The following is a 24,574-nucleotide window of genomic DNA, read 5'->3' on the forward strand; positions in this document are numbered from 1 at the left end:
TCCTGCCGGTGACCCCTCTAGTGATATGAAGATCTATATAGAAGAATCGTGACCTCCTTCCTCCTGCCGGTGACCCCTCTAGTGATATAAAGATCTATATAGAGAAATCAGGTCCTCCTTCCTCCTGCCGGTGACCCCTCTAGTGATATATAGAGGAATCAGGACCTCCTTCCTCCTGCCGGTGACCCCTCTAGCGATAGGATCTATATAGAGGAATCAGGACCTCCTGCCGGTGACCCCTCTAGTGATATAAATATCTATATAGAGGAATCAGGACCTCCTTCCTCCTGCCGGTGACCCCTCTAATGATATAAAGATCTATATAGAGGAATCAGGACCTCCTTCCTCCTGCTGGTGACCCCTCTAGTGATATAAAGATCTATATAGAGGAATCAGGACCTCCTTCCTCCTGCCGGTGACCCCTCTAATGATATAAAGATCTCTATAGAGGAATCAGGACCTCCTTCCTCTTGTTGGTGACCCCTCTAGTGATATAAAGATCTATATAGAGGAATAAGGACCTCCTTCCTCCTGCCGGTGACCCCTCCAGTGATAGGATCTATATAGAGGAATCAGGACCTCCTTCCTCCTGCCGGAGACCCCTCTAGTGATATAAAGATCTATATAGAGGAATCAGGACCTCCTTCCTCTTGTTGGTGACCCCTCTAGTGATATAAAGATCTATATAGAGGAATCAGGACCTCCTTCCTCCTGCCGGTGACCCCTCTAGTGATATGAAGATCTATATAGAGGAATCAGGACCTCCTTCCTCCTGTCGGTGACCCCTCTAATGATATAAAGATCTATATAGAGGAATCAGGTCCTCCTTCCTCCTGCCGGTGACCCCTCTAGTGATATACAGATCTATATAGAGGAATCAGGACCTCCTTCCTCCTGCCGGTGACCCCTCTAATGATATAAAGATCTCTATAGAGGAATCAGGACCTCCTTCCTCTTGTTGGTGACCCCTCTAGTGATATAAATATCTATATAGAGGAATCAGGACCTCCTTCCTCCTGCCGGTGACCCCTCTAGTGATATGAAGATCTATATAGAAGAATTGTGACCTCCTTCCTCCTGCCGGTGACCCCTCTAGTGATATAAAGATCTATATAGAGAAATCAGGTCCTCCTTCCTCCTGCCGGTGACCTCTCTAGTGATATAAAGATCTATATAGAGGAATCAGGTCCTCCTTCCTCCTGCTGGTGACCTCTCTAGTGATATAAAGATCTATATAGAGGAATCAGGACCTCCTTCCTCCTGCCGGTGACCCCTCTAGTGATAGGATCTATATAGAGGAATCAGGACCTCCTTCCTCCTGCCAGAGACCCCTCTAGTGATGCATCCTAGAATTGTAGTCAGTGTCCCCACTGCCTGGCCACATTGTTTGCTTATTTTGTTATTATTATTATTAGTATATAACATATTAAGGAGCTGATAACTTTGCTATGTCCATACAATGTGCAAATATTGCAAAGATGTATGACTGTCTTTCTTTGCCCACACATACCCAGATCAGACGACATATAGGGAGACTTTTTGTTCAATGTTTTAAGGCAGATCTTCTCAACGTATATGTTCTCCTTTCCTTCAATATGTTTTCTTTAAAAATGGCTGCATCTCAATAATCTTGGTATCATCCGCTCTTTATGTGTGAGATGTCATGTATAATATATATACTTTATATATAATATTTTTTCGTTCCAATATATTTTTCAAGAATAGTAAATTTTAATACATTCTCTGTCCCTGTGTATTGCTCTATTTTATTACTGATTTAAGAAATGGAATTTGAAAAAGTAACTTGTTTTATTTGTAAAAGCTTTTGTTGCATACTAAGTGGATTTATATCCTTTGCGACTAATGAGGAATATACAGCATTTCAATAACATTTTTTTTATTCAGGTTTAAACAAATTTCCATGCAGTGCTGCTAGGATACGTTAGAAAGCAACAACAAACATTTTTTTTTACACCCCCTTTTTTAGTCCTCCCAATTTGACTTTTGTAGGACACATGCTCAGTTTTGGAGTTTGATATACAGTTGTGTTCAAAATAATATCAGTCAGACATCACTAACCGGATCAATCACTGTTTTTGGTGGAAATGATATTTCTACATGGCAAATAATTTCCTAGCAGGTGTAGTAGAGTAATAGAAATCCAACAGACCCAACAGTCATGACATGCATGCTGCTGATTCTGTGTCATTGAATCACTCATTGAAAGGGGCGTGTTCACAATAATCGCAGTGTGGAGTTCTATTAGTGAGGTCATTCATTCTTTGATAAACAGGTGGCAATTATTGCCCTTATTTAAGGAAGGAAGGCAGCAAATGTTGGACATGCTGGTTACAGTGCATTTCTCTCTGAAATCCTGAGGAAAATGGGTCCAGACATTGTTCAGAAGAACAGCGTACTTTGATTAAAAAGTTGATTGGAGAGGGGAAAACATATAAAGAAGTGCAGAAAATGATCGGCTGCTCAGCTAAAATGATGGCAAATGCTTTAAAATGGCAACCAAAACCTGAAAGACGTGGAAGAAAGCGAAAAACTACCATTGGAATGGATAGAAGAATAGCCAAAATGGGGCGGACTCAGCCAACAATCAGCTCCAGGAAGATGAAAGAAGGTGTGACGTTCCCTGTGAGGACTGTTACAATTAGAAGACGCCGATGTGAAGCCAAGCTATCTGCAAGAAGTCCCCGCAAAGTCCCACTGTTGGGAAAAAGACATGTGCTGAAGAGGTTACAATCTGCCAAAGAGCACATTGACCGGCCTAAAGAGAAATGGCGCAACATTTTGTGGACTGATGGAAGTAAGATTGTTCTTTTTGGGTCTAGTGGGCGGAGACAGTTTGTCAGACGACCCCCAAACACTGAATTCAAGCCACAGTACACTGTGAAGACCGTGAAGCATTGTGGTGCAAGCATCATGATATGGGGATGTTTCTCATACTACGGTGTTGGGCCTATTTATCGCATACCAGGGATCATGGATCAGTTTGAATACATCAGAATACTTGAAGAGGTCATGCTGCCTTATGCAGAAGAGGAAATGCCCTTGAAATGGGTGTTCCAACAAGACAACGACCCCAAACACACCAGTAAACGTGCAACATCTTGGTTCCAGACCAACAAGATGGACGTTATGGAGTGGCCAGCCCAATCCCCGGATCTTCATCCAATAGAAAACTTGTGGGGTGACATCAAAAATGCAGTTTCTGAGGCAAAACCAAGAAATAGAGAAGAACTGTGGAATGTGGTCCAATCATCCTGGGCTGGAATACCTGATCACAGGGGCCAGAAGTTGGGGGACTCCATGCAACACAGATGTACAGCAGTTCTCAGAAACAGTGCGACTACAACCAAATATTCATGAAGTCATTCAAAGGAAAACAAAATCTTCAAACATTTCTCAGTTTATATAGTGAATGTTTGAGTTTGTAAAGGAGAATACAAACACGGCCATTTTTTTGAACCGTCTAATATTCACTTTTCTTCCATTTTTTTTAGAGGAACAATACAAATTTGATGTATTTTTCTTCATGTTTTGATTTGGAATAGAATGTGTCGTGTTCCCAATGCATTTGTGTGGATGGAAATAAAAGCTGTTAGAAGGATTTTCAGCTTTAGTCACTTTTTTCAACACACTGCTATTATTTTGAACACAACTGTACATTTTTTGCACTTGACGTATATTTTAGCACATTTATAAGCATTTGGGACGTGTATTATTTGCTTTCCGCGCTGTTTATTTATTTTTTTTATAAATTAGAAAGCAAGTTAAGTGAACAGGAAATCTTCAATTTCACCTCAAAATCATATTTGACAAAATTTTTTGATCTTTCCTAAATCTATCTCCCACTACGTAACCGTACATCATTGTTGATCATAACTTAATGCCCAGATGTGGTCTCCTTGCTCCATCTGTGACTCACAATATTGAGCATCGCGTATTGTCTGCCTCTTGCTGGGCTTGTTGCCTTTCCTGGTTTATCTTTATCTCCATCTCTCTGTCATGTGAAAAATTCAATAGAAATATCTTGCGATCATCCCTCTCTTGTATGGGATTTCTCAACTCCTCCATGCGCCATGCAACATCCTTCAGAACTTCATAGAGGAACCTCAGGATCTCCTCATGGGTGGCTCGCACTTTATTGTGTTCCTCCTGAGTGTAATTCTCCACCTCGAATATGTAATTTATTCCCATATCCTGGAATATGTGTTTTATTTCAGTCAATCTCCCCGTAGATTTATATGTCAGAACCACAAATGGTTTGATTCCTGGGAAGAAAAATAGAATTTGGATTTTTAGGGTCCTGCATAGAACTCTGCTGGGCAGAACAACACATTGTACATTCCCCATACAGCCGGCACTGCTCACCAACAATCTGCTTTTACTGAAATGGAAAGGACTACACCCAACGGAATTACAGGAACAGTCTGCCTCTAATGGATAGCTCACTGTTTTGTACATGTTGAAAAGATAACATAGCTGAAATTTTGTTCTAAATGCTAGGGGCTGCATTGGTGAGATCTCTGCACTCACTTCCCGAGTCTGTACACCCGCTGTGCTCATTATGAGGGGTTCCTACCATCCCTGTGCTGAGTTCCCAGGTCTGTACACCAGCTCTGCCCATTATGAGGGGTTCCCAACATGCCTGTGCTGAGTTCCCGATTTGCCCATTATGAGGGGTTCCTTCCATGCCTGTGTTGAGTTCCTGGGTCTGTATGCCTTCTGTGTCCATTATAAGGGGTTCCCACCGTCCCTGTGCTGAGTTCCTGGGTCTGTACACCTGTGGTGCCCATTATGAGGGGTTACCACCATCCTTCTGCTGAGGTTCAAACTCTGTTCACCTGTTTTGCCCATAATGGGGGCTTCTCACCATCCCTACACTGATTTCCTGTGTCTGCATACCTGATGTGGCAATTATGAGGGCTTCCCACCATCCCTGTGCTGAGTTCCAAGGTCTGTACACCCGGTGTGCCCATTATAAGGGTTCCCATCATCCCTGTGTTGAGTTCCCGAGTCTGCGCACCTGCTGTGCCCATTATGAGGGGTTCCCACCATCCCTGTGCTGACTTCCCAGCTCTATACATCCGCTGTGTCCATTATGAGGGGTTCCCACCATCCCTGTGATGAGTTTTTGGGTCTGTACACCTGATGTGCCTATTATGAGGGGTTCCCACCAGCCCTGTGTTAAGTTTCTGAGTCTGTACGCCCACTGTGCCCATTATGAGGGGTTCCCACCATGCCTGTGCTGAGTTCCCAGGTCTGTACATTCACTGTGCCCATTATGAGGGGTTCCCACCATCCCTGTGTTGAGTTCCTGAGTCTGTACACCTGCTGTGCCTATTATGAGGGGTTCCAATCATTCTTGAGCTGAGCACATGTATCTCTGCAGGAACTTGGTAAAAGTTAGGGACATTCTACTAGAAGCTACAGTACATATGAATCACTATGCCGGTTTCCAGTTGAGCAGAAACAACACCTCTTGCCTCCTACAAAGAAATCAGACTCTGCCAAGTATATACATGTGAGATATATGTGAGTACCTGTCAGTTTTTCGGCATTCTGCAATATAGTCCTCAGTTTAGGGATATCGCATTTCTTATTGATCATTGTCACGCTGAAGGAAAGAGATACATTTGTACACTGCAGCAAATATAATATGTGCAATAGAAGTTGTCTCACATAATACAAATTCAAAGAGAAAGGTTACATTTGATTCTTTTTATTGTTTTACAAATCCTCCATAATAGCCCCTTCAGCCTCTCACTGACACCAGCATGTAGGCATGTGGAAGTTGGAGTTTCCCTTTATTTACTCTCCTTCAGTGTTACCTACAATGCTGCCACCTCCCCCTCACTCCCCCTCTCCATTGGGGTCCCCCAAAGTTCTGTCCTCGGGCCCCTTCTCTTCTCCATCTACACCTCCTCCCTTGGCCAACTCATACACTCCCATGGCTTCAACTACCACCTCTATGCCGACGACACGCAAATCTACCTCTCTACCCCTCACCTCACCCCCTCGGTCTCCGCCCGAATCACAAGACTTCTGAATGACATATCAGACTGGATGTCACTCCACTTCCTCAAACTAAATCTCTCCAAAACCGAGCTCCTAGTTTTCTCCCCAGCCCACATCCCCCCCATCCCCACCCTCTCAATCACGACCAACAACGCCACCATCAGTCCCATCCCGCAAGCCAAAGTCCTAGGTGTCATCCTAGACTCCAATTTGTCCTTCCAGCCCCAAGTCCAATCGCTGACAAACTCGTGCAGACTCCACCTCCGCAACATCTCCAAGATACGTCCGTTCCTAACCCCAGAAACCACTAAACAGCTCATTCACTCCCTCATCATATCACGACTCAACTACTGCAACTCCCTCCTCACTGGCCTGTCTCACCACAGACTATCCCCGCTTCAGTCAATCCTGAATATGGAGGCCAGACTCATCCACCTTACCAACCGCTCCGTTTCTGCCACCCCCCTCTGCCAATCCCTCCACTGGCCTCCAATTACCTAACGCATAAAATTCAAAATGCTAACATTGACGTACAAAGCTGTCCATAACTCTGCCCCAAACTACATCACCGACCTGATATCCAAATACCACCCAAAACGTACTCTCCACTCATCACAAGACCTCCTACTCTCTAGTTCCCTGGTCTCCTCCTCCAATGCCTGTCTCCAGGACTTCTCCAGGGCATCACCCATCCTATGGAACTCCCTACCCCAATCCATCAGACTATCACCTACTCTCCTCTCCTTTACGCGCACCCTGAAAACCCATCTCTTCAGGGAAGCCTACCCCGCCCTCTGCTTATTGCCAATCTCCTCCACTCCTCCTACCACTCCATCCCCCACAGCTATTCCTCCTGTACCACTATCCCCTCCCTCCTAGATTGTAAGCTTCAAGGATCAGGGCCCTCAAACCCCTCTTGTATTGCATTGTATTGTTATTGTACTGTCTCATGTATTGTCTCCCATTATAATGTACAACGCTGAGTGAACTGTTGGCGCTATATAAATACTGTATAATAATAATAATAATACTCCCTCCTCACTGGTCTACTGTTACACAGGCTATCCCCCCTTCAGTCTGTTATGAATGCTGCCGCTAGAGCCTTCCACCTTACCAAGAAATCAGAGACTGCCGCTAGACTCATGCACCTTACCAACCAATCAGAGACTGCTGCTAGACTCATGCACCTTACCAACCAATCAGAGACTGCTGCTAGACTCATACACCTTACCAACCAATCAGAGACTGCTGCTAGACTCATACACCTTACCAACCAATCAGAGACTGCTGCTAGACTCATACACCTTACCAACCAATCAGAGGCTGCCGCTAGACTCATACACCTTACCAACCGATCAGCGACTGTCGCTAGACTCATACACCTTACCAACCGATCAGCGACTGCCGCTAGACTCATACACCTTACCAACCGATCAGCGACTGCCGCTAGACTCATACACCTTACCAACCGATCAGCGACTGCTGCTAGACTCATACACCTTACCAACCGATCAGAGACTGCCGCTAGACTCATACACCTTACCAACCGATCAGAGACTGCCGCTAGACTCATACACCTTACCGACCGATCAGCGACAGCTGCTAGATTCATACATCTTACCAACCGATCAGTGACTGCTGCTAGACTCATCCACCTTACCGACCGATCAGCGACTGCCGCTAGACTCATCCACCTTACCGACCGATCAGCGACTGCCGCTAGACTCATACACCTTACCAACCGATCAACGACTGCTGCTAGACTCATACACCTTACCAACCGATCAGGGACTGCTGCTAGACTCATACACCTTACCAACCGATCAGGGACTGCCGCTAGACTCATACACCTTACCGACCGATCAGCGACTGCCGCTAGACTCATACACCTTACCAACCGATCAACGACTGCTGCTAGACTCATACACCTTACCGACCGACCAGAGACTGCCGCTAGACTCATACACCTTACCAACCGATCAGCGACCACCGCTAGACTCATACACCTTACCAACCGATCAGCGACCACCGCTAGACTCATACACCTTACCAACCGATCAGAGACTGCTGCCCCTCTCTAGCAATCCCTTCATTGTCTTCCACTAACCCAACATATAAAATTCAAAATACTAACCACAGCTTTCAAAGCCATCCACAACACTGCCCCGGCTACATCGCCAACCTCATCCACAGATATCACCCAAATCGCCCACTCCGCTCCTCCCATGATATCCTCCTCTCTAGCTCCCTCCTCCCTCACTCACCTCCAGGACTTCTCTAGAGCCTCCCCCATCCTCTGGAACTCCCTACCACAGCATGTCGGGTCAGCCCCCACCCTGTCTGCCTTTAGACGACCTTTGAAAACTCACTTTTTCAGGGAAGGCTACCCCACCTCCACCTAATAACTGTACTTGAATCACCTCCACCAGATCATCCCCCGCAGCTATCACCTTTTGTATCACCTCCCCCTTCCTTTAGATTGTAAGCTCCACGATCCGGGCCCTCCTATTCCTTCTGTACTGAAATGTATTGTAATTGTATTGTCTCCCTTGTATTGTAAAGTGCTGAGCAAACTGTTGGCACCATAAATCCTGTATAATAATAATTAGAGATGAGCGAATCGAACATGGCGAAGTGGAATTCGTTTCGAATATTGGGAAATATTCGATTCACGACGAATCCGAAGATTAGCCAACTTCGGATGCGCGAATCAAAATTTTCCCAAAAATGGCGGCGACATGTGTGGCGGCGGAGCGGGGATCTCTGGGAAGGCGCAGACAAGGCGCGCTGACCCATAATGCATTCATTCATGACATGTGATCGCATTAGCCAATCAGCAGCCAGCCAGCACTGTGTAATGGTGGAGCTACAAATCGCGGCCATCTTAGAATTCTCCATTAGCCTCCGGTCATTCAAGAGAGACAGACCTGTCTGTATGAAGGGACAGAGTTAGGGCCACAGAGACTTTAGGGCCACAGAATCGTTACTCAGGGACACAGAACCGTTACTTAGGGACACACAATCGTTACTCAGGGACACACAATCGTTACTCAGGGACACACAATCGTTACTCAGGGACACAGAATCGTTACTCAGGGACACAGAATTGTTACTCAGGGACAGACACAGAATTGTTACTCAGGGACACAGAATTGTTACTCAGGGACACAGAATTGTTACTCAGGGACAGACACAGAATTGTTACTCAGGGACACAGAATTGTTACTCAGGGACACAGAATCGTTACTGAGGGACACAGAATTGTTACTCAGGGACAGACACAGAATTGTTACTCAGGGACACAGAATTGTTACTCAGGGACACAGAATTGTTACTCAGGGACAGACACAGAATTGTTACTCAGGGACACAGAATCGTTACTGAGGGACACAGAATTGTTACTCAGGGACAGACACATAATTGTTACTCAGGGACACAGAATTGTTACTGAGGGACACAGAATCGTTACTGAGGGACACAGAATTGTTACTCAGGGACAGACACAGAATTGTTACTCAGGGACACAGAATTGTTACTCAGGGACACAGAATTGTTACTCAGGGACACAGAATCGTTACTGAGGGACACAGAATCGTTACTGAGGGACACAGAATTGTTACTCAGGGACACAGAATTGTTACTCAGGGACAGACACAGAATTGTTACTCAGGGACACAGAATTGTTACTGAGGGACACAGAATCGTTACTGAGGGACACAGAATTGTTACTCAGGGACACACACAAAATTGTTACTCAGGGACACAGAATTGTTACTCAGGGACACAGAATTGTTACTGAGGAACACAGAATTGTTACTCATTGTTACTCAGGGACACAGAATTGTTACTCAGGGACACAGAATTGTTACTGAGGGACACAGAATTGTTACTCATTGTTACTCAGGGACACAGAATTGTTACTCAGGGACACAGAATTGTTACTCAAGGACACAGAATTGTTACTCAGGGACAGACACAGAATTGTTACTCAGGGACACATAATTGTTACTCAGGGACACAGAATTGTTACTCAGGGACAGACACAGAATTGTTACAGAGGGACACAGAATTGTTACTGAGGGACACAGAATCGTTACTGAGGGACACAGAATTGTTACTCAGGGACAGACACAGAATTGTTACTCAGGGACACAGAATTGTTACTCAGGGACACAGAATTGTTACTGAGGGACACAGAATTGTTACTCATTGTTACTCAGGGACACAGAATTGTTACTCAGGGACACAGAATTGTTACTCAGGGACAGACACAGAATTGTTACTCAGGGACACAGAATTATTACTGAGGGACACAGAATTGTTACTCATTGTTACTCAGGGACACAGAATTGTTACTCAGGGACACAGAATTGTTACTCAAGGACACAGAATTGTTACTCAGGGACAGACACAGAATTGTTACTCAGGGACACAGAATTGTTACTCAGGGACACAGAATTGTTACTCAGGGACAGACACAGAATTGTTACTCAGGGACACAGAATTGTTACTGAGGGACACAGAATCGTTACTGAGGGACACAGAATCGTTACTGAGGGACACAGAATTGTTACTCAGGGACACAGAATTGATACTGAGGGACACAGAATCGTTACTCAGGGACACAGAATTGTTACTCAGGGAAAGACACAGAATTGTTACTCAGGGACACAGAATTGTTACACAGGGACACAGAATTGTTACTCAGGGACACAGAATTGTTACTGAGGGACACAGAATCGTTACTGAGGGACACAGAATTGTTACTCAGGGACACAGAATTGTTACTCAGGGACAGACACAGAATTGTTACTCAGGGACACAGAATTGTTACTGAGGGACACAGAATCGTTACTGAGGGACACAGAATTGTTACTCAGGGACAGACACAGAATTGTTACTCAGGGACACAGAATTGTTACTCAGGGACACATAATTGTTACTGAGGGACACAGAATTGTTACTCATTGTTACTCAGGGACACAGAATTGTTACTCAGGGAAACAGAATTGTTACTGAGGGACACAGAATTGTTACTCATTGTTACTCAGGGACACAGAATTGTTACTCAGGGACACAGAATTGTTACTCAGGGACAGACACAGAATTGTTACTCAGGGACACAGAATTGTTACTGAGGGACACAGAATCGTTACTGAGGGACACAGAATTGTTACTCAGGGACAGACACAGAATTGTTACTCAGGGACACAGAATTGTTACTCAGGGACACAGAATTGTTACTGAGGGACACAGAATTGTTACTCATTGTTACTCAGGGACACAGAATTGTTACTCAGGGACACAGAATTGTTACTCAGGGACAGACACAGAATTGTTACTCAGGGACACAGAATTATTACTGAGGGACACAGAATTGTTACTCATTGTTACTCAGGGACACAGAATTGTTACTCAGGGACACAGAATTGTTACTCAAGGACACAGAATTGTTACTCAGGGACAGACACAGAATTGTTACTCAGGGACACAGAATTGTTACTCAGGGACACAGAATTGTTACTCAGGGACAGACACAGAATTGTTACTCAGGGACACAGAATTGTTACTGAGGGACACAGAATCGTTACTGAGGGACACAGAATCGTTACTGAGGGACACAGAATTGTTACTCAGGGACACAGAATTGATACTGAGGGACACAGAATCGTTACTCAGGGACACAGAATTGTTACTCAGGGAAAGACACAGAATTGTTACTCAGGGACACAGAATTGTTACACAGGGACACAGAATTGTTACTCAGGGACACAGAATTGTTACTGAGGGACACAGAATCGTTACTGAGGGACACAGAATTGTTACTCAGGGACACAGAATTGTTACTCAGGGACAGACACAGAATTGTTACTCAGGGACACATAATTGTTACTGAGGGACACAGAATCGTTACTGAGGGACACAGAATTGTTACTCAGGGACAGACACAGAATTGTTACTCAGGGACACAGAATTGTTACTCAGGGACACATAATTGTTACTGAGGGACACAGAATTGTTACTCATTGTTACTCAGGGACACAGAATTGTTACTCAGGGAAACAGAATTGTTACTGAGGGACACAGAATTGTTACTCATTGTTACTCAGGGACACAGAATTGTTACTCAGGGACACAGAATTGTTACTCAGGGACACAGAATCGTTACGTTATTTTTTGGGTGCTTATAGAATTAAAGAGTATGTCAGACAACACGCAGAGGAGTGGCAGAGGAGGCAATGTTTTAGGAGCGAGCAGACGTGGCAGCAGAGGAAGGGGTCGAGGCAGCACTAATCGCAGCCAGAGGCCAGTGCTCCCGGTGTCATCCAGCGGTCGTGTCTCCACCGACAACCCTGCCGTCATCGATTGGTTGGCTCGGTCGTCTTCCTCTTCCCAGGTCACCTCTGACACCTACAGCCAACGGTCGGTGGGTACGTCAGACACAACCGTTAGTTGGCATGGCCCGGGAGCAAGCCCACTGAAATCACGTGTCCTCGACCTGCCCCTGTCCTTTGGTGTTCCCTCACCAAGCGAAGTATCGCATGCTGTGGGCTCAGCCCCACTGTACAGTGAGGAAGAGCTAACAGAGGGTGGTCAGGAACGGGGGGAGACATCCGCCTCTTCAGCAGCCAGGTGAAGAAGTACTGGCGAGGAGAGTGGCTCGGTAGCCGGTCTAGAGACAGGTCTGTCTCCTGACCCACACGCAGCCGAGGGGGCTAGTAGTGAGGCGGAGACCCTAATTGATGATGATGAGGCTGATCGCACTTGGCAGCCTCGTCGTCATCAGGCTATTGCTTCCGCATCATCAAGAGAAGAGGGTGCCAGCTTGGCAGCGAGCAAAACAGTCGGTGGGTTGCCCAGGAGGCAGCAGGGTCGCAGCAGTGTCAGTGGAGGCAAACGGCCACGGAGTAGAGCACCAGCTCCACTGCAGCCTACCACCACGGCCGGGTAGTGGTGCCGGTGTGCACGGAGGAAGTAGCAGTCAGCCAGTGAGGAGTAGCGGGGGCAAAGTTTCCAACTCGGCGGTGTGGCAATTTTTCGTCAAGCCGCCCAAGGAAGTAAACGTAGCCGTATGTCGACTATGTGGCCAGAAAGTCAAGCGTGGCCAGGGGGCCCATGTTGGGACTACAGCGTTGCGTCAGCATATGCAGCATCGCCATTCGGTGGCCTGGGAAAACCATGATAAAGATACGGCGGTTCTGCCTGCCCCAGCCCCCGCTCCATCACCCGCTCCGTTACTTGCTCCATCACCCGACGTCAATCGCCCTCTATCAGCCAGTCAAGGCTCCAACACCTCTGCTGAGGGGAGTTGTCGCTCGTTGGCATCTTCCGCTTGTTCAGATGCTCCTTCTCCTGCTATTCCTCTTCACGGATTCCGTCAGCAGTCTTTCTTGGAATCCGTTTCCAAGAGACAACAGTTTGCGAGCACGCACCCGACGGTGCAGAAGCTGAACGTCCTCCTGTCCAAGTTGCTGGTGCTGCAGTCCCTCCCTTTCCAAGTGGTGGACTCAGCACCTTTCCGAGAAATGATGGCTTGTGCCGCGCCGCGGTGGAGAGTGCCAAGCCGGCATTTCTTCGCCAAAAAGGCAGTGCCAGCCCTGCATTCACATGTAGAAGAGATGGTGGGCCAGTCTTTGAGCATGTCGGTCTCTGCCAAAGTGCACGGCAGCGCCGACGTGTGGAGCTGTAACTACGGTCAGGGACAGTGCATGTCATTTACGGCCCACTGGGTGAACGTGGTGCCGGCAAAGCCGCACCAGCAACTTGGACATGTCACGCCGCTTTTGCCTCCACGTTTGCACGTCCTTGGTCCAGCAAAGATGTCCGCCTCTACCACCTCTTCTTCCGCCGTGTCCTCAGCCTCAGTTAAATGCTGTTAACAATGGCTGGTCAGGGTGCGGTAGACGTGGCGCACAGATCTCAACGCCACATGACCCCTGTGGGGGCAGGACAGGAAGAAGAGGAGGAGGTAGAGGAGGACATTGGTGCTCAGGAATTATTGAGTGAAATGGGTGGTTTTTCCACTCAGCGGACAGGAGTGGAGGAGCAGGAGCATCTGGTAGAGGAGGAGGAGGAGACAGAGGACCCAGACGCACCGTGGCAGTATGCTGTGGAGATGGAGGCAGGGAGTCCCTCGCATTCCTTGCCACAAATGGCCCATAGCATGCTCGGTTGCTTGCGTAGCGACAGCCGAATAATAACCATCAGACAGAGGGATGACTTTTGGCTGTCCACCTTGTTGGACCCTCGCTACCGTTCAAAAATGGTGGCCTTTTTCACACCTGCTGAGAGGGAGGCCAAAATAAAGTACTATAAAAACCACCTATGTAGTCAGTTGGTCTCTGCCTTTCTGCGCCAACGTCCATCCTCAGACACTGTGGGCCCTGTGCGCTCGCGTTCCGCTGCCATGGCAGCAGGGGAGGGGTGGGGTGGTAGTAGCAGTGGCAGCTCCACCAGCAGCGGCTGTTTCAGTCTGCAGTCGATGATGAGTAGCTTTCTTCACCAGCGCAGTGAGGAAACTACTAACCAGCCACAGCAGCAGCAGCATCAGGTGGACCTGGAGCAGGACCTCAAACAACAGGCTTGGGCCTACTTGGACAGCACCCTGGTAACCGAGGTAGACAATCCCCTTGACTACTGGGCAACGAAACTTGACCTTTGGCCCCAACTAGCTGAATTTGCCCTTGAAAGGCTGTCATGCCCGGCCAGTAGTGTGGCATCGGAGCGCGTGTTTAGTGCGGCAGAAGGTATTGTAACTCCGCGGAGGACACGACTGTCCACCCAAAGTGTGGAGAGACTCACGTTTGTGAAAATGAATCAGGCGTGGATTAGTCTGGATTTCAAACCACCAGTTCCTGACACAACTGACTAAATCCGCCATGAATCATGCCCCAAACATGTACCACTTTCAGTTCTCCTCACACTGCTGGTGGGTTCCATTTTGTCATAGGGTGCTGGCAGATTACGGGCCTCCCATTGCTGCTGCCAGGCCCCTAATCTGCCATGGGCCCCTGTACCGCCTCCTCATGCTGCTGCCAGGTCCACAGTGTGTCATGGGTCCCTGTACGGCCTCCCATTGCTGCTGTCTCCATCGCCACACTCTGCCATGTGCCACTTTCAGGTCTCCTCACACTGCTGGTGGGTTTCATTTTGTCATAGGGTGCTGGCAGATTACGGGCCTCCCATTGCTGCTGCCAGGCCCGTAATCTGCCATGGGCCCCTGTACCGCCTCCTCATGCTGCTGCCAGGTCCACAGTGTGTCATGGGTCCCTGTACGGCCTCCCATTGCTGCTGTCTCCATCGCCACACTCTGCCATGTGCCACTTTCAGGTCTCCTCACACTGCTGGTGGGTTCCATTTTGTCATAGGGTGCTGGCAGATTACGGGCCTCCCATTGCTGCTGCCAGGCCCGTAATCTTCCATGGGCCCCTGTACCGCCTCCTCATGCTGCTGCCAGGTCCACAGTGTGTCATGGGTCCCTGTACGGCCTCCCATTGCTGCTGTCTCCATCGCCACACTCTGCCATGTGCCACTTTCAGGTCTCCTCACACTGCTGGTGGGTTTCATTTTGTCATAGGGTGCTGGCAGATTACGGGCCTCCCATTGCTGCTGCCAGGCCCGTAATCTGCCATGGGCCCCTGTACCGCCTCCTCATGCTGCTTCCAGGTCCACAGTGTGTCATGGGTCCCTGTACGGCCTCCCATTGCTGCTGTCTCCATCGCCACACTCTGCCATGTGCCACTTTCAGGTCTCCTCACACTGCTGGTGGGTTCCATTTTGTCATAGGGTGCTGTATGGCCTCCCATTGCTGCTGCCAGGCCCGTAATCTGCCATGGGCCCCCGTACCGCCTCCTCATGCTGCTGCCAGGCCCGTAATCTGCCATGGGCCCCTGTACCGCCTCCTCATGCTGCTGCCAGGTCCAGAGTGTCTCATGGGTCCCTGTACGGCCTCCCATTGCTGCTGTCTCCATCGCCACACTCTGCCATGTGCCACTTTCAGGTCTCCTCACACTGCTGGTGGGTTCCATTTTGTCATAGGGTGCTGGCAGATTACGGGCCTCCCATTGCTGCTGCCAGGCCCGTAATCTGCCATGGGCCCCTGTACCGCCTCCTCATGCTGCTGCCAGGTCCACAGTGTGTCATGGGTCCCTGTACGGCCTCCCATTGCTGCTGTCTCCATCGCCACACTCTGCCATGTGCCACTTTTAGGTCTCCTCACACTGCTGGTGGGTTCCATTTTGTCATAGGGTGCTGTATGGCCTCCCATTGCTGCTGCCAGGCCCGTAATCTGCCATGGGCCCCGTACCGACTCCTCATGCTGCTGCCAGGCCCGTAATCTGTCATTGGCCCCTGTACCGCCTCCTCATGCTGCTGCCAGGTCCAGAGTGTCTCATGGGTCCCTGTACGGCCTCCCATTGCTGCTGTCTTTATCGCCACACTCTGCCATGTGCCACTTTCAGGTCTCCTCACACTGCTGGTGGGTTCCATTTTGTCATAGGGTGCTGGCAGATTACGGGCCTCCCATTGCTGCTGCCAGGCCCGTAATCTGCCATGGGCCCCTGTACCGCCTCCTCATGCTGCTGCCAGGTCCACAGTGTGTCATGGGTCCCTGTACGGCCTCCCATTGCTGCTGTCTCCATCGCCACACTCTGCCATGTGCCGCTTTCAGGTCTCCTCACACTGCTGGTGGGTTTCATTTTGTCATAGGGTGCTGTATGGCCTCCCATTGCTGCTGCCAGGCCCGTAATCTGCCATGGGCCCCTGTACCGACTCCTCATGCTGCTGCCAGGCCCGTAATCTGTCATGGGCCCCTGTACCGCCTCCTCATGCTGCTGCCAGGTCCAGAGTGTCTCATGGGTCCCTGTACGGCCTCCCATTGCTGCTGTCTCCATCGCCACACTCTGCCATGTGCCACTTTCAGGTCTCCTCACACTGCTGGTGGGTACCATTTTGTCATAGGGTGCTGGCAGATTACGGGCCTCCCATTGCTGCTGCCAGGCCCGTAATCTGCCATTGGCCCCTGTACCGCCTCCTCATGCTGCTGCCAGGTCCACAGTGTGTCATGGGTCCCTGTACGGCCTCCCATTGCTGCTGTCTCCATCGCCACACTCTGCCATGTGCCACTTTCAGGTCTCCTCACACTGCTGGTGGGTTCCATTTTGTCATAGGGTGATGTATGGCCTCCCATTGCTGCTGCCAGGCCCGTAATCTGCCATGGGCCCCCGTACCAACTCCTCATGCTGCTGCCAGGCCCGTAATCTGTCATGGGCCCCTGTACCGCCTCCTCATGCTGCTGCCAGGTCCACAGTGTGTCATGGGTCCCTGTACGGCCTCCCATTGCTGCTGTCTCCATCGTCACACTCTGCCATGTGCCACTTTCAGGTCTCCTCACACTGCTGGTGGGTTCCATTTTGTCATAGGGTGCTGTATGGCCTCCCATTGCTGCTGCCAGGCCCGTAATCTGCCATGGGCCCCTGTACCGCCTCCTCATGCTGCTGCCAGGTCCACAGTGTGTCATGGGTCCCTGTACGGCCTCCCATTGCTGCTGTCTCCATCGCCACACTCTGCCATGTGCCACTTTCAGGTCTCCTCACACTGTTGGTGGGTATCATTTTGTCATAGGGTGCTGTATGGCCTCCCATTGCTGCTGCCTCCACCGCCACACTGTGGCTCCACACTCTGGTTTTGGCCTCGTGACTGGCCAAATGAGTGAAGTGTGCGGTGATTCTAAGATCGACGGCACTCATCTGCATGTGATACTGACTGACAGTATTATTTCTCTTCCCCAGCAGACTCCAAGGGCATTTAAATTAAAGGTACAGTGTTCTGCACTAATATAAAGGCTCTCTGAAGCCTAGAATCACCCTTTTATAAGTTAAATTCGCAGCGAATATATTCGACTCGAATCGAATTTATTCCTCGAATTCGCCGAATCAGCCGAATCGAATTTTTGAATACTTCGCTCATCTCTAATAATAATAATAATAGTGAATGTTCCTTTAGTAGGCTGTTTTTTTGGGGGTAGTGCCCCCTACCTCTTCCTTTATGTAGGAGGAGGATCTTGGTAGCTCTCAGCAGGAGGATCATCAGCAACAGATGGATGTTCCTGTGAGCAGAGCTCCCCCTGGAGACCAGGGAAGGATCTTCGGGTTCAGAGGAAGACCAGGTGGGGGGAAGACCAGGAGCTCGGTTTTGGATAGGTTAAGTTTGAAGAAATGGAGGGACATCCAGTCTGATATGTCGTTTAGGAGGTGGGCGATGCAGGCAGAGAGTGAGGGGGTGAGGTGGGGGGTGGAGAGGTAAATTTGGGTGTCGTCGGCATAGAGGTAGTAATTGAAGCCGTGGGAGTGAATAAGTTTGCCAAGGGAGGAGGTATAGATGGAGAAGAGGAGGGGCCTGAGGACAGAGCCTTGGGGGACCCCGACAGAGAGGGGGATGGAGGGGGAGGTGGCAGTGTTGTAGGTGATGCTGAAGGAGCGTTGGGAAAGGTAGGAGGAGAACCAGGAGAGAGCAGCGTCCCTGATGCCAGTTTGGAAAGGAGGAGAGGATGGTCAACAGTATCGAAAGCCACGGAGAGGTCGTAGAGCAGGAGGATAGAATAGTGGTCATTGGCTTTGGCGGTTAGGAGATCGTTGGAGATTTTAAGTAGGGTGGTTTCGGTGGAGTGCAGGGGACGGAAGCCAGACTGTAGGGGGTCAAGGAGGTTGTTATCAGTGAGGTGGGCGCTTAGGCGATTGTAGGCCAGGCGCTCAAGGAGCTTGGAAGTGAAAGGCAGGAGGGAGATGGGTCTAAGGTTGTTAAGGTTAGTGGGGTCAAGGGAGGGTTTTTTGAGTATGGGGGTGATATGTGCGTGCTTTAGAGGGGAGGGGAAGGTGCCGGTGGAGAGGGAGAGATTGAAGATGTGGGTGAGGGAGTGAATGATGGAGGGGGGGTTGGTGACTAGAGGAGCTGTAAGGGGATAGGGTCCAGGGGGCAGGTGGTGAGGTGGGCTTCAGTGAAGACCTTAGAGACCTCCTCAGAGTTAGTTGGGCTGAAGGAGTGGAGTGTTGGGGAGGTGATGGTGTGCGGGGCATTGGGTATAGTGGGGAGTAGTGCGGCTATAAGGTTAGGGGAGGGGAGGGTTCCGGGGTTGGAGGACGGCGGGAGGCTGGTTGGAGAGGTGGATTGTGAGTTGACAACGTCCTTACGGATTGCGTCAATCTTGTTTTGGAAGTGATTGTCAATCTCGTGGGCGGTGAGTGAGGTGCTGGGTGGAGGTGGGTGGGGGAGAGCAGGGATATGAAAGTGGAGAAGAGCCGGCGAAGACAGGTGGAGAGGGTGTTGATAAGGGTTATGAAATAGGCTTGCTTGGCGGCATGGAGGGAGGTGGTGTAGGCGAGGTAGGTGGCTTTGTAGAGGGGGAATGCGTGAGGGGATCTGGTGTTGCGCCAGAAGCAATCCAGCACGCGACTGCATCGTTTGAGGTATTTCGTGTGGTCGTTTCGCCAGGGTTGAAGCGGGCGGAGTCTAATGCTACGTGTGGTTAGGGGTGCCAGGGAGTCAAGGTCAGCTGACAGTGAGTCGTTGTACGCAGTAGTGGCCAGGTCGGCATGACAGAGGGAGGATACTGTCATACAGACGGTCAGCTGCCGGGTGGAGATGGGTCGGGTTCAGGTTGCGGAGGTTGTGGGTGATGGTTAGACCCTTCGGGGGGGGGGGAGTTGAGGGAGGGGGAGATGGAGAATGTGAGGAGGTGGTGGTCAGAGAGGGGGAAGGGGGTGTTAGTGAAGTCGTGGGGGGTGCAGAGGTGAGAGAAAACGAGGTCCAGGGTGTTTCCGTTGGAGTGGGTGGAGGACTGTGTGTGCTGTGTGAGCGCGAAGGAGGAGGTTAGAAGGAGGAGTTGGGAAGTAGCCGAGCTGTTGGCGTTGATCTGGATATTGAAGTTGCCTAGGATGATGGTCGGTAGCTCGGAGGAGAGGAAGAAGGGAAGCTAGGCGGCAAAGTCCTCTAGGAAGGGGGATGCGGAACCAGGAGGCCGATAGATTACCGCAATCCTTAGGGGGGTGGGAGAGAAGAGCCGGATGCAGTGGGCCTCGAAGGAGGAGAAGGATAGGGAGGGGGGTTAGGGAGGACCTGAAAGGTGCTCAGCAGGGGTAGGAGCATACCAACCCCTACGCCTCTGCGCCCGCTCGGCCTGGGTGAATGGGTCCAGACAAGGCCTCCATAGGAGAGGGCGGCAGGGGAGGTGGAGTTAATGGCTTGGATCCAGGTTTCCGTGACCGCTAGGAGGTTGAGGGAGGGGGACACAAAGAGGTCGTGGATGGAGGTGAGCTTGTTGAAAACCGAACGGGCGTTCAAGAGTGCAACCGAGAGGGGAGGGGTGGATGTGGGGAAATGGGGGGCCAGGGTTCGGGGAGATGTCTCCGGCGGTTAGCAGAAGAAGGAGGGTGAGGAAGGTGGCATGGGAACGGGAGGTGCAGGAGCGCGTGGGTCTGTTGGTGGTGGCGTGTGGGTCGGTGGGGGAGTGGAGTATCAGGAGGAGGTGGTGAGAGCCGTAGAGGGGGGAAGGAAGAAGTGAGGGTGCGATGTAGAGGTGTTTTGGGGGAGTAGAGGGGTAGAGGGAGGCAAGTTTGGGGATGGAGGAGAGGAGAACGAGGAGGAGGAGTGCAGGTGGCATTCTAGGGTGGGCAGAATGCTGATCGGGTCGGAGAGGCGGGAGGTTTCAGTCAGGACATGAGGATGGGGAGAGTCCATTATGCCATGACGGAGTTCATCAGTGTCCAATCGTAGGAGGGGAGTGGTGGGCGTCTGGGACCGCAGCTGGCTGGTTGCAGTCTGTGGGTGCTGTAGGCCGGCGTCCGCGGGTGTTGTGGCACGGCGTCGGTGGGCACATTGTTGTGGTGGCTGGACGAGCCGTGGGACGTGGTGGTTGGAGGTGTTGTAGGCCCGGCGTCAGGGGTGCTGGAGGCCCGGCGTCGGGAGGCGTTGAGTGCACAGCTTCGGGAGGTGATGAGGGCCCGGCGTCAGGAGGTGTTGAGGGCCCGGCGTCAGGAGGTGTTGAGGGCCCGGCGATGGGAGGTGTTGAGGGCCCGGCATCAGAAGTAGCTGAGGACCCGGCGTCAGAAGGCGCAGAGGACCCGGTGGCAGGAGGTGTAGAGGGCCCGGTGTCAGGGGGTGCTGAGGGCCCGGTGTCAGGGGGTGCTGAGGGCCCGGTGTCAGGGGTGCTGAAGGCCCGGTGTCAGGAGGTGGTGTAGGCCGGCGTCAGGGGGTGGTGTAGGCCGGCGTCAGGAGGTGGTGTAGGCCGGCGTCAGGAGGTGGTGTAGGCCGGCGTCAGTAGTTGGTGCAGGCCGATGTCCGGAATGAGCTAGGCATTGGTGGGAGCCTCCATCGGATGGTGCGGGGCTCAGGGCTGTGCGGGGTAGGGGCACGGTTGAGTGGAGCACGGTGGGGAGGAGATGTGGCAGCGGTAATTTCCCCAGGCCGGTGGCGGCTTGCCCTCTTTGTGCCAGCGAGGGTGGTTGCTGTTTCCTTCAGTCTGCGGGACCCAGAGCGGGGCGTCGCGGCAGCGATCCTCAGCCCTTCGCGGTTCACGCTCCTGGTCTGCTGCAGCTGGTAGGAGAGGCCGCGGCTTCAGGGGTCATGGTAGGCCAGGAGTCGCCCGAGTTTCGCCAGAGGGACAGCGCGTCGGAGGGCGGGGTGGTGGGCTGGTGGTCCCTGGTTGGGTGGCGGGCTTGCGATCCCAGGTGGGATAGTAGCCTGGGGTCCTTGGAGGTTTGCAGTCCCTGGTGCGTAGTGGGTGCCGCTGTTTGAGTCCCTGGTGGGATGGTGGGCTTGCGATCCCCGGAGGGATAGTGGCAGTCCCAGGTGGGATGGTGGGCTTGCGGTCCCCGGTGGGATAATAGCCTAGGGTCCCTAGTGGCTTGCAGTCCCTGGTGGGTAGTGGGTACGCCTGATTGTGGTCCTGGTTGCTTGCGGTGTGATGGTGGCTGCGCCTCCTGGTGGGTAGTGGGCGCCCCTGTTTGGGTCCCTGGTGGGATAGTGGCGGTCCCAGGTGGGATAGTGGGCTTGTGGTCCCTGGTGGGATAGTAGCCTAGGATCCCTAGTGGCTTGCAGTCTCTGGTGGGTAGTGGGTGCCCGTTTTGTGTCCCTGGTGGCTAGTGATGTGATGGCGGCTGGGCCCCTGGTGGGTAGTGGGTGCCCCTGATGGAGTACCTGGTGTCCTGGGACGTTGAGGTGGAAGCGGACCTCTCCCGGGTGTCTGTAGGACCGGTGGAGATGGTGGCAGCTTCTCCGAGGAGTGGAGGCGTCCTGCCGTGGCCCCGATTCCCGCCGCGATTAAGGCCACGGCCGGCAGGAAACACCGCACCTTTGGGTGCCGCGGTAGGCCTCAAGCTGCTTTGGCTCGTCTGAGCTCCGCCAGAGGGACGGAGGGTCCCGGCCCCTTCAGGGTGTTGGTTGGGACCTCGGCGGCAGGCTCAGGGGCCTGGATGGCGGCGGATGGCAGGGGATGGGGTGCAGGGCGCCGGAGCTGGCGGTTATTCAGCTGCTCCGGGCACCATCTTGGGTCATATATCTTGAGAAGTTGCAAGCCTTAAGCTATCCCTCCTCATCAGGAACCTTTCTCTGTCATTAGTTTTGTCCCTACTAACCGGGGACTTCACTCTGCCAGCTTCACTCTTCACTCTGTCTTCACTCTGCCAGCTCGCTAAATGCGTGCCAAGCTGGCAGCTAGGGCCTTAAAAAAGCTCTGCCTGGCTCAAGATGGCTGCTAGAGTCACATAGGGCATCAGCATCCAATTGGATCTTCTCCTCAGTGACCCAGGAAACCATAGAGGAACCTGCTGACTTCCTCTCCAACTGAGTAAAAAAATAGAAATGTTTGAAGTTTTGATTAGTTTTTAATGATCAGTGGAGGTGATCATTTGTGATTGGTCTGAATAATTTATGTGGAGCTGTTGGACCTTCTGGGAGTCGCATAATTTGGGCATCAAGCATCTGTAATTCATGAATTATATGATTCTCTGGAGAACAAATACATCTACATCCATATGTAGCACTACCCCCATAGAAGCCACTCAGGAATATTTATTTTTAGGTGGGTCCCCCTATAGTCCTGCTTCTCCAGACCTTCAACACCTCCCACACAGACATGCATCCATAGTCAGAAATCTAGTCATTAAGCATTTGTTTTAATGGGGGATTCGAACTTGGATACTGTATAGGGGTGTACAGGATGCCCAATGGACTGAAACTTGAGGACAGCTTTCCTGAACTTTATACATCTCCTTCTTAAGGCTTCAATGAACACAGTTGGAGTGCTAGCCAGCACCTCCAGATGACAAAGTCTCACTTGTCCTGAGCAGGGGACCCAGATTCTGTTCCCTTCAAAAGATTAGACAGTCACTAGCAAGGGGGCTAATCTGGTTTCCCACCAGAGTGCTCCTTTCCCAATCCACCCAGGGGTTTCAGGTGTACTCACTCAGGGTGCTCTCCTGTACAGCATGTGGATGGCTGCAGTTACCAGGCTTGTGAGCTGTATGGCTCCCTCCTGTTATACAGGTGATTCTATTCAGTATGGACCAGCTAGTCTTGAGTTTTCTCCGTCCTCAGCATATAACTCTCAGGGAGGCCCCATCCCAGCAGACCTCCTGGCTGCCTCACAGCACTCTGATCTCTTCCATCTTCCACCTGACCATCATCCTCCAACAACACCTATTCCTCCAACTCCTCCTGACTGAGCAGGCTCCATCATCTTTTAAGGAGTCCAGCCCCTTTCCAACCTCCTGTTGGGGATTGGCTGGGGTCCATAAGGAGGTGCAACCAGCTACCCCTCAGATCCGCCCACTGCCTCCAAGACCCTCCCAGAGAACCTCAGGCCAGGGGGAAATTCCAGAGAGGCCGGCCTGCACAGTCTTTCAGCCCTGACCCACGTTTGATCCCTCTGGCTATTACACCTGAGCTGCTAGCAGCTCCTGACTAGCCATTTAAGGATCTAACTTCCCCTAATGTATCTAGGAGGGTCTTACACATATGTTTAGATGAATGAAATAAATATGCCTTCTAGCAATTTTCTCAGCTGATTGGCAGCTTGACTCAGTTTTCTTCTGTGCTCATCCCATAAGTGTGACCATTCTTTTCTTACCTGTATATGAAAACCGGGACAATGAAATCTGTGTAGTTCGGAGTCTTATCGTTGTTCACTATCCAGGTGATTAATTCATTGTGATTTTCTGGCCAGTTGACCCGCTGGTCCACAGGCATCAAATTTCCTGCAAAACAAGTCAAGAGGTCAGTGCAGAGAACTTACACCGAATCTTGGCATTTCTTCTACAAAATACAGGTATGAGTGTAAAAAGAAGGATGGGATATTTGTAGGAATTTCTATTTTTTTTAAAACAGATGCCCACAATTAGAGATGAGCGAATTTTTCAAAAATTCGATTCGCCTGATTCGCCGAACTTTCCGAAAAAATTTGATTCGATTCGAATTTATTCGCTGCAAATTTTACTTATAAAAAGGGTTTCTAGGCTTCAGAGAGCCTTTATATTAGTGCAGAACACTGTAC

General features: G+C 50.7%; 1 protein-coding gene across 1 annotated transcript in view; it reads right to left on the reverse strand.

Moving 5' to 3' along the window:
• Positions 1-1,880: 1,880 nt before the first annotated feature.
• LOC149433086 (uncharacterized) overlaps positions 1,881-24,574 on the reverse strand; it is a 33,285-nt gene continuing 10,591 nt past the window's right edge. Inside the window, exons 2-4 of the mRNA XM_089664669.1 lie at positions 24,152-24,278; positions 5,556-5,629; positions 1,881-4,283 (exon numbers count right to left, since the gene is read on the reverse strand). Coding sequence (XP_089520795.1) covers positions 3,934-4,283; positions 5,556-5,629; positions 24,152-24,278 — 551 coding nt within the window. The 3' untranslated portion in view covers positions 1,881-3,933. The remainder of the gene's footprint in view (positions 4,284-5,555; positions 5,630-24,151; positions 24,279-24,574) is intronic.

The sequence above is a fragment of the Staurois parvus genome, unplaced genomic scaffold, assembly GCF_062004578.1.
Source record: "Staurois parvus isolate SC_StPar_1 unplaced genomic scaffold, SC_StPar_1.0 ptg001980l, whole genome shotgun sequence".
NCBI classification, from domain to species: domain Eukaryota; kingdom Metazoa; phylum Chordata; class Amphibia; order Anura; family Ranidae; genus Staurois; species Staurois parvus.